The sequence below is a fragment of the Carassius auratus genome, chromosome 23 (genome assembly GCF_003368295.1).
Source record: "Carassius auratus strain Wakin chromosome 23, ASM336829v1, whole genome shotgun sequence".
NCBI classification, from domain to species: Eukaryota; Metazoa; Chordata; class Actinopteri; order Cypriniformes; family Cyprinidae; genus Carassius; species Carassius auratus.
This window is the reverse complement of record NC_039265.1, coordinates 3,994,846-4,011,870: the sequence shown is the minus strand read 5'-3', so window position 1 is coordinate 4,011,870 and position 17,025 is coordinate 3,994,846. Positions and strand designations below refer to the sequence as shown.

The 17,025-nt window shown below is 35.4% G+C and overlaps 1 protein-coding gene across 4 annotated transcripts in view; it reads right to left on the bottom strand.

The window, feature by feature from the left end:
• Window positions 1–119: 119 nt before the first annotated feature.
• Window positions 120–17,025, bottom strand: part of LOC113041028 (transcriptional enhancer factor TEF-5-like) — a 35,920-nt gene continuing 19,014 nt past the window's right edge. Inside the window, exons 3-13 of one of the 4 annotated variants that reach the window (XM_026199280.1) lie at window positions 12,667–12,731; window positions 10,409–10,471; window positions 8,879–8,890; window positions 7,244–7,372; window positions 7,114–7,157; window positions 6,974–7,038; window positions 6,779–6,903; window positions 5,285–5,458; window positions 5,001–5,144; window positions 4,746–4,898; window positions 120–2,921 (exon numbers count right to left, since the gene is read on the bottom strand). In XM_026199280.1, the coding sequence (XP_026055065.1) occupies window positions 2,808–2,921; window positions 4,746–4,898; window positions 5,001–5,144; window positions 5,285–5,458; window positions 6,779–6,903; window positions 6,974–7,038; window positions 7,114–7,157; window positions 7,244–7,372; window positions 8,879–8,890; window positions 10,409–10,471; window positions 12,667–12,731 (1,088 nt within the window). In that variant the 3' untranslated portion in view covers window positions 120–2,807. Of the gene's footprint in view, window positions 2,922–4,745; window positions 4,899–5,000; window positions 5,145–5,284; window positions 5,459–6,778; window positions 6,904–6,973; window positions 7,039–7,113; window positions 7,158–7,243; window positions 7,373–8,878; window positions 8,891–10,236; window positions 10,300–10,408; window positions 10,472–12,666; window positions 12,732–17,025 lie in introns of all 4 variants that reach the window. The other 3 variants (XM_026199281.1, XM_026199283.1, XM_026199282.1) reach the window with 3 other exon arrangements.

Here is a 17,025-nt window from a genome sequence, read left to right as displayed (position 1 = left end):
GGAACATTTTTTTTTTTCATTGTACATTACATCATTAAAAAACAGTTAAATGTGACTATACGGTCACAATTATTATCCTAATGATATTACCACATTAAAATGTAAAAAGGGTGTGTGTGTGTAATTGTTTATGCTTTAAAGCCACTTTAATGGGCAAAAACATGAAACATTGATGTTACAACCCTTATTTAATATTAACCAGAACAAGAATTATACTGGAACAAACAAAGCCCAAAAAAATAAAAATAAAAATAAGATGGAAAAAAGAATAAACATAAAAACCTTTTTCCTGTAACATTCTTAAAACACACACACACAAAAAAACATCTATTCTATTTTCCTCTCTCTCTGTCTCTCTCTCTCACTCTCACACACACACACACACAAACACACACACACACAAACACAATTCTCTTAAATTGTCAGAGAAGACTCGAAGCACAAAATAAGGCAAGACTGGGATGATGTTCACATTCGATTCTTTGGTTAAGATATTACAGATTAGTCTAAAAACTAAAAAAAAAAAAAAAAAAATCCTAAAGGAGAATGTACAACTCAGTTTTTTAATGGAACAGCAACATGTGCTTTCCATAATGTACTGGACAAATGTATATAAATGCACCAATATATGATGCCATAATCAGCTGACTACAGTTAAACGTCACCGATAATGTCTGACATTTAAAATCATATGTACTAACCAGCGTAGGTGAAAGTGGGTTAAAAAAACAAACAAACTGTCAACACCAAGAAGGATGCCATGTGTGGAAGAATAAATGTAAAAGGAGAAATGAAATCCATGACTCCACGTACTGTATATACTAACATTATAAACCTAGAGTGTTTCTACATTACTGACAGAACCTGAGAAAACGTGGAACAGAATAGCCCAGATCTTATTGCACATTTTGATATGGAATTAACGGTTAATTTCACTCCGTGCTGTTCAGAATCTAATGTTGACCAATGGCACACCTTACCACACTCCAAAAATTGAGAGAAATATTTCAATTTTATATTAAAATACATTGTTTGGTTCTTTCTTTCTTTCAAAACACAATGTTTTTTATGAGGAAAATACTCAAGCACCCAGTTAAGTGTAATTGCTTTGGTGATATAATTATTTAGCATCTAGTTCATTGATTAAAAACACTGAGAGATCAAAACCTAGTGTAACACGCTGAGATCTGTTTTGTCCCGCTGTAACCCCATTATGTAATATCAGCTTTGCCCTCTTTGATTTAAACAGTGATACCTGATCTATTGAATCTTCCTGCTCACTCGCTGTTATGGTGAAGGTAGACACAAAAGTGATAAGGCACTCAAAATGAGGGCAATCGAGTAAAACCATGCATATTCACAATAATCATTATAGAAAAAAAATGCACTTTGCATATCCACAGAGGCCCATTCCCACCACAGAATAATAATAATAAAACAGCTAATTGTGACTTTATATCACAGTTATGACTCTTTTCCCTCACAATTCCAAATTTACATTTCACAATTCTGAGTTAACATCTCACAATTATGTATTTATAGTTTATATTTCACAAATCAGATTTTTTAGTTTCAATTCTGAGTTTAAATCTCGCAATAGTTTTTTTTTCCCTGCTACTGAAAAAAAAATGTAACTGCGACTTTTTCTCACAATTCTGATTTTTTTTTTTTTTTAGAAATTCTGAAAATTACCCAGAATTCTGAGAAATAAAAACATAATCGCGATATAAACTCAGAATTCTCACTTTTTTTTTCTCGCAACTCCAATTATACATCTCATAATTCTGTTTATATTTTGCAATTCTGAAATTTTCTCACAAATCACAATTTTGTTTTTCTGCGACGATAAAGTAAATAAAAAAAGGGTAATGCCATTTTTTTTATTTTAACAATTGCGTTTTTCTCACGATTGCAAGTTTATATCTCACAATTCTGGCCTTTCTACTCAGAATTACGAGTTTATATCTAGTTATGAACTAGTAATTGCCAGTTGCCGAAAAAATTCACTTATATCTTAAAACATTCAGAATTCGTTTTTTTCCCCCCTTTCTAAAAACAAAGTCCAAATTGTGAGATGTGAACACAGAATCGCCAGAAAATGTCCTAGAAGTTGTGAGATTCAAACTCGCAATTATGTTTTTTATTCCGTGGTGAAAACAGGCTTTCACACATATCCACGTAAGACCAGGAGGTAGAAATAGCTCACACATTCGCAAACACAAAAATCAAGCCAAATCGAGAGTAAAAAAGTGTGTGACATTCATGGAACATGAACCCTGAACTTCTGGCAACTTGCGCTTCCCATCACAACAAACATTCAGTGTCTCTTTCCTACACAAAACCATTTTTATTTTCATGACTTACGCATCGTTCTAAACCCAACCTGAGCCCGCGATCTGTCAAAGGTCAGAGGTAGCAAGCTGCTGTGTCTAAATGAAAGACAAACATATGCTATCACAACGTTCCTGATTAGAGAAAACCTTGTATCGACCAGAATTCTTTTCCTTTTCGCTTACAATGGCTTTTAAAAAGACCTTTGTGCCATAGTGTAGTACCATAAACGTGACAGAGTTCACCCACCACAGACATTCAAGACCTCTCCTCCACAAAACAGTAAGAAACAGAATTATCCCTGAAAGTACATTTCCTTTGCTTTTAAGGAACACGGCTACATATACAGCACAGCCTAGTGCAGAGGATCCCGGTTTGTGTTTTATCCACGATTGTGTTCATGAGCTTTAGGTTTGCTTAATTTTCTTCTCCTCAGTTTGTTGGTACGCATCGGACGAACGGCGTCTGGAGGTCATTCAGTCCTTGACGAGTCTGTAAACGTGATACTGTGCTCCGTGATCGCTTGTGGACACCTCGAAGACGAATGCAATGCAAAGCAAAGTCTCTTGTGTGTCTCTGTTTGTGATAACCTGAGGGGGAGAAAAACACATCAAGGGAAAAAGTTAAACAACACTCGTTTCAAGGAAAGCATAGCATAGCAAACTTTCATGTTGGATGAGCTTAATGACATAAGTTTGGAAACACATCCCTATTTTGATCAAAACTTTGTCTTATACAACCTAATACACAAGTTAATATTTTTTAGCAAGGCAAATAATTGTAAAACATCTCCCTACTGTATTTTTCCTAAGTTTATATGTTTACTAAGATTTTTAGTAAACATATGAATTAAAAACATGTTATTTCCAAGTATCCTACAATCTTTAAAATGAGACAAACATCAATACATAAATATATGTCTTTATTGTCATTTTTTTTTGTTTGTTTTTAGCAATTTAATGCACCCTTGTTGAATCAAAGTATTCATTTCTTAACTTTTATAATGCATTCAGGTCTGTTTTGACTAGGGTGACCATATGCGCCCAGCCAGAATTTTAATAATGCCTTAAACATCCAGAGCAGCTTGACCAATAACATGCAGGTATTGTACATAGTCGACCAATCGTGGGGCTGCGTGTGAGAAGGTGAGATCTAGAGGGAACAATCAAAGCTATGCAAATATGCGCACGTATTTGTTCGTTCGATTGACTTGAAGCGTCGCTGCGCACGAATCCAAAAAAAAACAAAAAGTGTGCCACATTCCTTCAAGTCAAACAAACGAACATACACATAAAAGCGATTCAAAAGCATAAGGAGCCATCTGCTCTGATCTTTATAGCGCTCATGATTCACAACAATCAATCTGCACAGTACAAATAGCCAAAACCTGGATATTTTAGGCAATATTAAAATCCTGGCTGGGACGTGTCCCGTATGAACGGCGCATATGGTCACCCCTAGTTTTGACCCAGTAGACATAAAAATGTCTAAACGCTCCGTAATTTAACATGGGAAGGAAACTGTTTTTCTCAGATTTTTTACAATTATTTTAAAGATATATAGCCATTTGAAAAATAGTAACGATAAAAATAAATGGGTCCGGGGTGTGGATGGAGTACCATTAGCTGCCACAAAATAATTATCTATGAAGTTTTTTTTTTTTTTATATTAGTGTCAAAAAATATTTTCCCCATATCTAACATAATTTTGGGACTGATTTTTGTTAATAAACTTATGTATGCCTATTAATGCATCACTGTGGGATCAAAAATTTATCTAACAGTGAAAGTTGAGCAAGCAAAATTTATTAAAATTTATATACAACTTTTCAGAGTAATATATATGCGGTTTTGCAGAAATAAATATATAGGTTTCATAGATTAGAACTGTTTTTAGCAATCATCAGGTATACATTCAAATTAATTGAATTAAATTATATTAATTACAAAAGGGTTAATAATGGTAATTCTCAAGATTTATAAATTTCATTCAATTATATATTTAAATATGATATCTCATCTTTATTGAAATATATCTCATAACTTTGGAACGACACTTTCAAATAATTTTTCAGATTTTGAATTAAAATGCAGTAATAACATGGTAACATTAAAAACTTAGAATTTTTTTTTATTTTTTACATTTAGAAGTTGAACTGATCTGATACATAATGGTTTCCGTTCAAACATATTAATCTACGACTATTTTATAAAACAGCGATTCTTCAGGACCCGAAATATATGAAAATAGTATGCAGATTTACAATGAAATTTCTGAATGTAACAAATAGGCATTAGTCAGTATTTAACTAATGAAGTCCCTCTGTTAAAAGCGATTCCTTTTCCTGTCATTCTGATTCAACATCCTTTGGGGCATTTGGCCAATTCACAGCTATGCATTAAAAATAGTCTTGCCTGCAGTATAGTGAAGTTCTCCAGGACGCTGTTCATCATGTATTTCTCAGGCAGGTGCTTGAGTTTATGGATGAAGTTGATCATGTATTCACACATGGGTGAGCGATGGATCCGGTAAACGTACCTCCCGCCCTCTACACGCGCATACTCCGTCTAGGGGTCAAAAAGTCAAAGTATTTAACCTGTTTTTTTGCCTGAAACTGACCATGTATAGTAGATGACAAAAAAACACAGCTATGAATAATTATAACTCACCTCGACTTTCTCTACCACCTGTTTCCCAAAAGAACAGACTTTAGTGGAGACAGTGATGGTCATGTTTTCAGCGCTGCTGTACTGACTGCTGACCCCATAGAATGAGCCTGCGCCATCCTGAACATTACTGCTGTTCAGATCAGCCTGAAACACATTACAGGAAAAACCTGTCTGAAAATGTGTCACATACAGTAGACCAACATCTAACACTAAACTGTATCTCACACTTTTCAGAAAAGTGGAACAATGTCAGTACAGATCAACGTGTATTTGTGAAAACCAACCCAGAACTTGACCAGAAAGAAGGCGTTTTGTGGGCCTTTCTCATACAGCTCCTTCAGCCCTCCCTTCCTCTCTGGAAACTTGTCGTAGATCTGACGGATGTCCACGGCCTCCAGGAGAGGGTCTGTGTACGAGGGGTTAGTCTGGGCGATGTGGACGAACAGGTGCTTGCTGTACTGTGGATTAATAGGTGAAGATGTAACCCTTATTGCGCTTTCAAATGCATGGAATGTCACCATTCCTGAAACATACGTATATTTTTATGTCAGTGAAAGTATTGCTATTGTTAACCACGATTATTGAAAATATTTAGGTTAAGTTCGGTAACTAAAATAAAGCAGAAATACAATTGTATTAAAAAAACTAGATGTAAAAACTTAAATGAAAATCAGAATTACTAAAACTAAAATAAAATGAAAGCTAAATAGACATATAAAAAAATTAGACACTAATGAAAATAACAAAAGCACATTAACTTATTTATGGAGCCCCGCACATGCCATTAAAGAAAAAAATAAATAAATGTGCACGATTTATTATTTCGTTTGAATGAATTAGTAAATCGTGCAGACAATTTATAAATCGAGGGAAAGAAATAGTAAATTGTGCGAACAATTTAGCCTGCTTTTTTTTCCTGCATGCCATGTGCGGGGCTCCGTAGTTATTAAAACCTAAACTAAAATTAAACTTTAAAATGAAAATAAAAACTAATTCAACATATTGATAAAAACTACAATAACAATAACTAAACTAGAGTAACAAGGCTTGAAGACAAACTTTGACGTTGGCTTGGCAAAGCCTTGCCTGAAATTTTTATATAGTTTTTTTTGTTGTTGCATTAGTAGCACACATGCATCTCAGAGATGTCTATTTGATGTGTGTGCTCTGAAAGACACATTTTTCATGTTTACCCATGTTCAATGTTTCTAGAATGCTTCCTGTCATATGTTGACATTACAAATGTTATGAATGAGCTCAAGTGCCCCAGAAAAGGGTATGAATACAATGAAATCATTTGAGGTTCTTACTTCTAATACATTTGCAAAGTTGTTACAAACCTGTTTTGTACCTTATTATGGTGTATGGAGTGTCAATTGGTGTAGAAAAAGTGATTTAAGTATGGTTTGCTCTGCGAACAGGATTTTAAATGCACTTAGCGTCAGAAGGTTTTTTGCCTCTACGTCATGCACTTAAAATCCTTGAATGCACGGCAAACCATTGATTAATGCAATATTGTAATCCCTTACTTTTAAAAGTAACTTCTCCAAACACTGTGTATGTATGTATGTGTATGTGTTTGTGTGTTTTAGCATGTTGCTAGCATGCTACTATCATGTTTTAAGAAACATCCTAGAAACTCTCAGCACTAGCTTAACCACCCGGAACACCGTACTACATACTAACATGCTAAAACCATTCAGAACAACACAGAAACCACACAGCACCCTTACACACTAGCGTTAGCATCTAATATACTCTGCAGTAGTGGGACTCACAGTGTCAGGGTCTCTCTGGAGCTCCATGAAGGCAGAGTACTCCAGCATGCGTAGTTTAGAGGAGGCAATGGTCCGGTCCTGCCACACAGGCATGGCAGAGGCGCTCGGGGGTAACTGCTCATAACCTGTGGAGAAAACCTGCTGGTTTAGTCTGAGCTCAGTGTAGGGTTGATATAACCCAAGCTCTGCTCTTACTTGACATGGGTGTAGGCAGTGGAGGCTGAAGGGTGGAGTATGGACTCGGTGCAAAGGGTTTGATGCTAGAAAAACACGGAGACAGATCAGCAGGATCTCACAAGAACACTGAGATCAGACCAGATGTCAGAAATACTCACTCCTGAGAAGGTCCAGGCTGTCCTGGGATGGGGCCAGGCCAAAACTAGACAACAAAACAGAGGACAATGTGAGTTTGAAGGTTACGTTAGAGAATTGGTCGAAAGAGAGAGACTTGAACTCTGAACTAACCCGGGCTGGAGGAGGATAGGGGTGCTGAGGAAGAAGAGGCAGCTGACTCTTCATCACACTGGCAGAAACGATCTGAGCGGAGGAGAGAGCGGCCATGTTCTGCATGGCTTTGTCTTTGGAGACCTGATCCTGAGAAAGACACCAGAAAAGCTCATTAGATGCACAGTTTCAATGGGAAGAAAGATGAACCATTTGGAGCAAAACCTGGATTGAAGGAAACATCAGAACTTTCATAATACCACATCTAAGATTAATTCATCTACTGGATTTTTATTATTATTCAAATAATCGATAAAATTATATTCACATTTTATATAAATTATATATGGACACAATAAGAACATTGTCGACGATAAAGTAATTTTACTAATGTCTAACTAATAATCTGCATTCAATAACAATAATATTACTTATGTAATGTAATGTAATTATAATAATAATAATAATAACATATCATTAATAACAGTATTTCTACCATTTGACAAGTTTGAGGATCAGTAAAAAATATATATATATATATATATTTCAATTAATATTAATAACAACAACAAAAAAGCTGTTCTTTTGAACTTTCTATTCATCAAAGAATCATGAAAAAAATGTATCACGGTTTCCACATAAATATTAAGCAGTTTCCGACATAATAATACAAATATAACAATAAAAGCATATCAGAATGATTTCTGAAGGATTGTGTGACACTGAAGACTGGAGTAATGATGCTGAAAATACAGCTGCGCATCACAGGAATAAGTGACATTTTTAAAAAGAAAACAGCTATTTGTAACAATATTTATTCAGCATTCAAAATGCATTAAAAAATAACAGTTTTTATCTTATGTTTTATTAAATAAATGCAGCCTCAGTGAGAAGACTTCTTTAAATAATTAAATAAATAAATTGATTAATTAATAATAATAAAAAACATACTGATCCCAAACTTTTGACCATTAATGTAATATTAGTGCAAGATCTGCATGCTAAACTGAATTGTTTAAGCAAACATGCAAAAATCATGCTTCAAAGGGCACGTGATGCGTGATATCGTGATATGCATATGAACCAGCCACTCAAAATATAAATAAAAAGACAATATCACACAGAAAACTTGAACACCATAAACATTCACTGCATGTAAAGGCAGCGTCATTCGGTTGACAGAGAGAAGAAGAAAAAAAAAAAAGACAAGGAAAAATAAAAGAAGCCAGAAATCTGAAAGTGTCCCAACCAGAAAACTGTCACAGATAAAGTGTCTTAAACATTGCCAAAGAATGCAACGGAAACCACCTTTTAGAGTTAAGTCCATGTCTGAATTTAGCATAAAATGTTCCTCAACTATTTTAGAACATACTTACAAAATAACTATTGATATAATACTACCTTACAATTAATGACAGAATGAAACACTTTCAAAATACATTGCAGCGTTCTGAGTTTGCAGCTATAACAAATAAAGATGTAAGCCAAAACTGAAATGGAGAACAGTAGTAAAAGGTTGCTCAATTCATCCACGCTGTGAGACGGGTGACACTAGCAGCCAAAGCACTGAACTGCACAAACTGAAAGCGGAGCGTCTGCAGGTGTCTGTGCGGATAAAGCTCTGCGGCCAAGCGGACTACAAAACATTTCACTTACCAAGTTCATGGCCTAAAATTGAAAGGAAGAGAAACTGTTATAAATGCTGTTGAGACAAACAGATCAGATGACACACTGATCAAAGACTCTGAGAGGCCAGTGCTTTCTCCTCTGATGCTGTGTGTGTTCACAAATCACAGAGAAGTGCTCTCGAGCTTCTCCACCGAACAATCACTAGAACGGCTGCCTTTCATTTACTGCTGGAAAAAACAACCTCCATTTAAGAACAATCACCGTTCTCCATTTCAAGGAAGTCCTGCGTTTACTTCCCCCTCACAAAGCTGAACCATTAACCATGCAAAAACATCAACATACTAACATACTATTATTCAATAAGCAAATAAATGATTAACTGTGAAAAACATTTTGGACATAAATAAATGAATAAATAAATAATTTAAATATATACATTTTGGACATTATAGAGTGATGAATAAAGAAATACATAAAAAAATAATTTTCGGAATTAATTAAATATAAACATTTTGGACATTGTAGTTTGATAGATAAATAAATAAATAAATATTTTGGAATTAATTAAATATATACATTTTGGACATTATAGTGATATAAGTAAATAAATAAATATTTTTGGGAAGTAATAAAATATTAATATTTTGGACATTACAGTGTGATCGCAAAAAATAAATGAATAAATATTTTATTTTAATTAATTTAACAAATATTTTGGACATTATAGTGTGATAATAAATAATTCATAAAAAATAAAAACTAAAGCAATTAAACATTATAAGGTGGTTACAATTATAATTAGAAACTTTTGGATTATACAGGCAACTTATAAATAATAATAAAAAAAACTACTAAGTGAAGGGGGGAAATCAAAGCAAAACAAAACAAGACAACAACCAAGTAGTCTGTTTCTACTTTGTTGTTGTTGTTGTTGTTGTTGTTTTTGGTGGAAAATTACTTCCAAATGAGAATTATAAAAGCAAAGCAATTCATCAAAAAAATACAAGTATAACTACTAAACCTAAACATAAACTTGGATAGTACAATGTTTCATTAGAGTTAACATATGAATATCACAGAAAGTAAAGATGAGTATAGGTTTGAGTGTGAGTCTGGTTCACGTTAGCAATACAACTAGAATGCAATGCAATATTCAGTCAACCGCCAGTGGGCGCCATTACATTGCAAGCATGCTGCTCAATTCCATCAAAATGTATGTTTTAATGAATGTCTGTTCACAGCGACAGTTACATTGTGCTACATATAAGCCGAACATCACAAGTAATTTTTAACATTTAGTGTGCTACAGATAGGAAGGGTTGGTGAATTTAGGAAAAGCCAGTTTTCAGCAGTCAGAGCAGAGCAGACTGCAGCGAGGCGCATACCTTCAGCTTAGACTGAATCTCGCGAGACTTTCTCCGCGCAAGAACCTGCAGATGGCTAGACACCTGCAGGAAGGAAGTGAGAGGAGGGAGAAAGAAAGGAAGGAAGGAAGGGAGAAAAGAAAAGAGAAGAGAGACATTGAAAAGAAGCCACTAGGTGGCAGAACATCCATACCTTGATGCCTACTTGATATTCCCGTATTTTCTTCCTGGCTAACACCTGCATGTGACTAGACACCTGAGGCAAAACAGGGCCACAGACATTTGACATCATCCAACACAATTTATGTCATAACACATCTGTCAAAATGACCAATGAGTCATAGAGTACAAGAAAACAGCACATTTACATTTGCACTGCTTCAGAATTGGCAAAGAATAGATGTTAGACCTCAGCTACAGATATAGGCAAATAATAAGTTAATAACATTTTCTGTTTATTTAAAGGTGCAGTGTGTAATTGTTAGTGGCATCTAGTGGTAAAGTTGTGAATTGCACCCAGCGGCTCAGGCCCCCGCTCACCCCTCCCTTGAGAGAAGCTACGGTGGCCTACACAGGTAAAGATGTCGTAAAGACAGCAGAGAGCAATGAGATTTCTTTACAAAAGTTAATCAAGGAATTATATTTAATCCTTCAATAAATCGTTGGCATTGTGAATGTTAATGTACTTGTTCATCATTGTGTCAGTGTTTTATTGCAAGAACAGCAAAGTGACGAAACGCGCTCTGTAGAGCAGTTTGTCCATTTAAGGCCACTGTACAAACATGTATGTAGATAAAAATAGCTCAATCTTAGGTAATAAAAACATAACTGTTCATTAAGTAAGGTATTTATACACTTCTGACACTTTAAACATTGTTTTGTACATTATATTGCATTCATGTAAATATATTGTTGTAAATATTACACATTGCACCTTTAAAGTTTCTATTTATAGTGCAATATTAAAAGTGCATTACGTACTTGTTTTACTTCTAGTTTTGCACCTAAAGAACTATTCAAGTGTTTTGCCAGATATGCTTACATTTAACTCATTAAGTTTTAGTGTATCATATATAAGGGTGGTTTCCCCTAAGGGAATACAAATATTAATCCCATAAATAATAATAATTATAAATTAATAAATCATGTTATAAATGCGCCTGTGAATAGGATATTTTCTCATAATAATGAAATTTTATGTAATTAAAATTACATCTTTTATCGTAATAATGAGATTTTATGTAGTTAAGACAAGATAATTACCTCGTTAAAATAATAAAAAAAAAAAAAAAGAATCTCGTAATAGCAAAATATTGTCATAATAAGATGTTTTTCCTATTATAAAAGTGGTTACATTAGTAAGCATACATGAGAGAGCTAAACCATTGTCCACGCTGAAATACACTACATACATTACATTTTATTATTACTATTAATAATCTAAACATAATGTAACCATATATATCTTCTATAGGTAATAGGAAAAACATTTTTTATATTTTTTTTAACATTAGGTCGTTTTAATGAGAAAATATATGTTGTTTTAGCGAGATTATCTCATTTTAGCGACCATGTCTCGCTATTACGAGAGAAGGTATCATTTAAAAATATGTTGTTTAAGAGAATAGATGTTGCAAGATAATTACAAGAAACTATGTAATTTTAATGACAATCTCATTATTATGAGAAAAAAATGTAATTTTAACAACAAAACATCTCATTATTATGAAAAAATGTCATTTTAACGACATAATATCTCGTTATGACGAGAAAAGATGTCATTTTAAATGACATAACATCTTGTTATTATGAGAATAGACATCGTAAAAATGACATATCTCATTATTACAAGAAAATATGACATTTAACAACATAACATCTCTATTACGAGAATAGATGTAGTTTTAATGACATAACATCTCGTTATAATGAGAATAGATGTCCTTTTAACAACAACATCTCCTTAATAACAAGAAAATATGTTGTTTTAATGACATAACATCTCATTATTATGAAAGAAAAATTGTAATATAAACGACATATCTCGTTATTACGAGAACAGACGTTGTAAAAACGACATAACATCGATGTCATTTAATAATGAGATGTTAATCTAGGTTATTGACATAATTGAGTGGGAAAAATAATGTGCGTTATGCAGCAATGTGTCATGGTACATAATGGCAACAATTACTGAAAATGTTTTTTTTTGTTTTTTTGGTCATTGCAGCATCCACACCAGTTGTCAATAAAAGGTTCACTGTTATTTCAACCAGTGAAACAAGAACACTTAAAAACAATGACTTGAATAAGCCAAAATAATAAATAAATTACTGAATCAATTACAAGCATCATAATGTAATTAAGCCAGAATAAAATGATAATCTTTGACTTTGATATCACTTCTGTCGTACCGATCCAAACAAGTGGTAATAGAAACTGTCACATTACCTGTTTGCGTGTGCGGGTTTTTCCGGTCCGCAATTTTATGTATCTTGCTATCAGCTCATTACGACCTGCAAAGGCATCAATAAGAAACACAAGATTAGCATAAATGCAAAAATACACAATGCTGACTTTCACACATAGCATCAGTAATATTAATAACGAAGAAACTGAAAATTGCTTTGATATAAAAACATTTAAGACTTCATATCTTAACGTTGATAAATAGTTTTTCCTTTGCAGTAGCTTAACTGGTAGAGCACTGCACTCCCAACTAGTGTTACTTTCGTCAATGAAATTTATGACTTAATATCGTCGTCAACAAACCTTTATCATGTGACGAAAAACAGACGGAAGGTAAATGCTGAAACTGGACTAGACTAAAAGAGTATGAACATGACAAAAAATTAATAAATAAAAATACTAAAATGACAGTGTCACACAAAGACTAGACTCAAACTAAAATTAAAACAGGCCGCAAAAAACAACAATACACCCAACAAAAGGTCATGGGTCCAATTCCCCCCAAAAAACCATTAATTGCTACAATGTTTCGTTACATGACTCCCAAATGAATAAATACTGATATTTTCCTCGTCACATGTATTTAACCCTTTTAAATAAAGCTGGTGGGAGAGAAGACTCCTATACACAGAAAAGCAGATGGAATTCTGTAATGCCTTTACCAGCAATATCACAGTAGGGTGTAAAGTCTCCAATGAGACCATTAGTTTATTAATAGACCATTGAAAGACAAGGCTTGTGACAGTTGAGTCAGGTGGTATGGGTGGTGACACCATGTGTCAGGACGCTGACCAATCAAGTTACTCTGACTGGACAAATGTTTTCTTAAAAAGAGCAAGTTATTAAACAAGTACAGTAATAAATGGGTTGTTGTAATGGGATTAGAATTATGATATTGGAAAAAAGGGATGGAAACCAAGGAAGATGTGTGAGGAGATTGGGGTAGAGAGATAAAAAAGATTTCATTTCATTCGGTTTATAAAGGGTTGACCTTGTGAACAGCTGTGCAAAGTTTCAACTGTGAATCTGTCTTGACACCCCCACCTCCCAAAGGCATCCCACTCACTGACAGCCGGACCACCTGAACCCAACATAGGAAACCCTGCTCCCTTACTGCAAGCCATATAACGCCAGGGACTCGTATACAAGCATGCTGCCAGCAAACAACATGTTTGGACATTGTGAACGTGCAAACAAATGAAAAGATCTGTGACAAGACAACCCAAATATAAATAAAGCAGCATGCTCCTCTACATGCTGCAGAACATGCCAGAGTCGTTTACATTACAGATTCAGTTGTTTTTTGGGCATTTATATTTCTAGAAGGATCAGCGGGTGCTGAAATCATGTTAAATGCATGCTCGCTTTTGATTTTCAAAATGGCTGACATTCAGTGTTGAGGGGAGGGAAAGGGGGCACAGTCACTTATTTGGAGGGCATGACCGCAAATGCCCCCAACTTCCCTTGGCGCTGACCCAGTTGGAGAGTTTAGATGATGTGAGCGTTTAATAATAAGATGATATGAGAGATGTCCAGGGTTTTGTCACACCAACTAGAGCAAATTAGAGCCTCTTCTGTTTAATTGAATTATCTATTACTGATGAAATGACAACATATGCGAATGTCTAACAGGATTAACCATTCAGACAGCCTTGGTGAGAGAGAAACATCCAGACAGTGAAAGACAGAACACGTGTAAAAGAGAAGGCAAACATCTTCTGTTCCAGACATACAGAGGAGGCTCTGAAAGAGAGACAAAGAGACAGAGTCTGGCTCATTTCCGGCGATATTTTATCTCACGTGTTTTTTTTTCTTGTGTTTTGACCAACGTGAATTACCGTAGATGCTCTTACGACATGCATGTTTGATATATTTGCTTCCCGGCAAAGAAATAATAATAATAAAAAAATAATAAAATCAAGAGCCAGATCACGTAAACTGTTAATACTGGCTACTGTTATATCAGCATCAGGTAAGATTACTCAAGGTCATTTATTCACTCAGTTACATAATGTTTTAATTGCAGATGTACCTTTATGAAAATTAAACATGGGTTTAGCCTACTACTACTACTACAAAAAAAAAAAGAAAGAAAACCACACATTAACATGGTTTTACTATACTAGCCATTTAATATTTAGCATTTATTGTGTAATACTACTAATGGTAATCAATCCGAATGACTATCGCGCGTGATCTCTGTGACGCCCAGATGCACAAAACATACCCTCCCCACCTCTGTAATAAACACGGAGATGCTAGTCCCGTCCAAATTGTGTGACCACCATTTAACTCATGCGGTGCAACACATCTCCTTCACATAGAGTTGATCAGGTTGTTGATTGTGGCCTGTGGGATGTTGGCAGGGCCGTAGCCATCTTTTCAGAAGTGAGGGGGCCAGAAATTACATATAATACATTACAATATAACATTAACTAACACAGATTTAGACAGATTTGTGAACAATATTCGAGAGAAATAGAGCAGCAGTGCACAATAACGACACATACACACATACACACACACACACACACACACACACACACACACACACACACACACACACACACACATATATACACATACATACTCCCTACTCTTTTTCGAATGACATCCTGGGGTTTTTAATGACCATAGAGAATCAGGACCTCAGTTTAACATCTCGTATGAAGAATTGCGCTTTATACAGCGTAGTGTCCCTGTCACTATACTGAGGAGTTAGGACCCACACAGATTGCAGGGGGAGCAGCTCCTGCTGGTCTCACTAACATCTCTTCCAACAGCAACCTATGCCGCGTTTCCACCTAAATTACCCGGAACATTTGTACCAGGAACTTTTTTCCCCAGGAACTTTTTACCCCCCAGACCTGTTGCTTCCTGCATTTCCACCGCAGTGTAAAGTACCAGGAAGATTAGGCAAACAGTCTGGTGACGTAGGTCTGCCCGTGTTTCACAATACAAAGTATGCTGATTTTGAACTTGCATCCTCTGTAGTTCAGACATTGTGCATTCGACTCGTGAGTGTGATGTCCACGACGACACAAATCCGGTAAATCTGCAAACAGCAGCGTACTTGATAACATCAGTCAGCTCGCCTTGACTACTCCAATTTTCCTCTCTGTATATTTACAATAGAACGAAATTGAATATCAAATACCACTGCCTCCTTTTGTTTTCATTTAAACATAATAACAGCTGCAGAAATGTACTTAGTTCAGGGATATATGTATATATACAATTAAACGAAATATTATATAAATTTGCCTTTTTTATTTTCATTTTAACGTCTAGATAAATTGAATACAGGCCAAAGATAACCTGTTAGATTTACCCAAAATGAATTATATTTTATGTTTAACCACTAAAGAGACATCAGAGCCAGTGGCACATATCAGAAGAACTGGCCGAGGTGAGGCTGCTCTCTGCGGATAACACAATAACAGTAACATTTTGAAAATGATCTGAATAAATGGTGGTTGAACTCAACCAATGCTGCGTGAACTCAACCAATCAGCGTGTTTAGCGCCCAAGTCCCGCTCCCGAAAGTTCCGGAACTTTGAAAAAGTACCACCTCGCCAGCAGGGACTTTCTGAGGGGCATTTTTGTACCCGGAACTTTGTTTAGTTCCTGGTTCCTGCGGTGGAAACACACCAAGCACCAGGCCAAAGTCCCTAGCTCCTGGGTAAAGTTCCTGCGGTGGAAACGTGGCACTAGTTCTCTCCGGAAGTCCCCCATCCAGGTACTCACCAGGCTCAACTCTGCTTAGATTCAGTGGGCAACCTGTCTTGGGCTACAGGGTGATATGGATGCTGTAATAGTATAATGATGTATAATCGAATAGTAGAATAGTTAAATGTTGGGCAGAATTTAATCAAGTTGTTTCCTACTACTGAAGCGGTAGCCCTGTGGTTAACATTCTTTAAAGTACCTCAGACATGTTGATGCTACTTGGCCACACAGGAGATTTAGTTATCAATTCCGTCTGCATTGTGTCCCTGTACCTTCCCCCTTAGCTTTCTGCCTGAAAATAATTATATAAAAAAAAAAAGATTAAAACTGTAGTCTACCAGGCAGAGCTTACAGAAAAGCAAACCCAACCCTCCAACAAGGGCTCTTTACAGCAACCCCCGAGTACAAAGAGTAACTCTTTTCATCTCATTGAAAGTGAAAACTGTGCACCTGCCTTTTTTCAGGAGATTTAAAGGCTGACCGTTCCACTGACACAGTGCTGAGTATAAAAAGGGCCAGTTAAACATCCGCTTCATATCAACGTCTGCATAAATACTCCTGCAGATCTCACTGAGACTGCGCCAATGGAAAGTGCTGATTTGCTCCCAGATT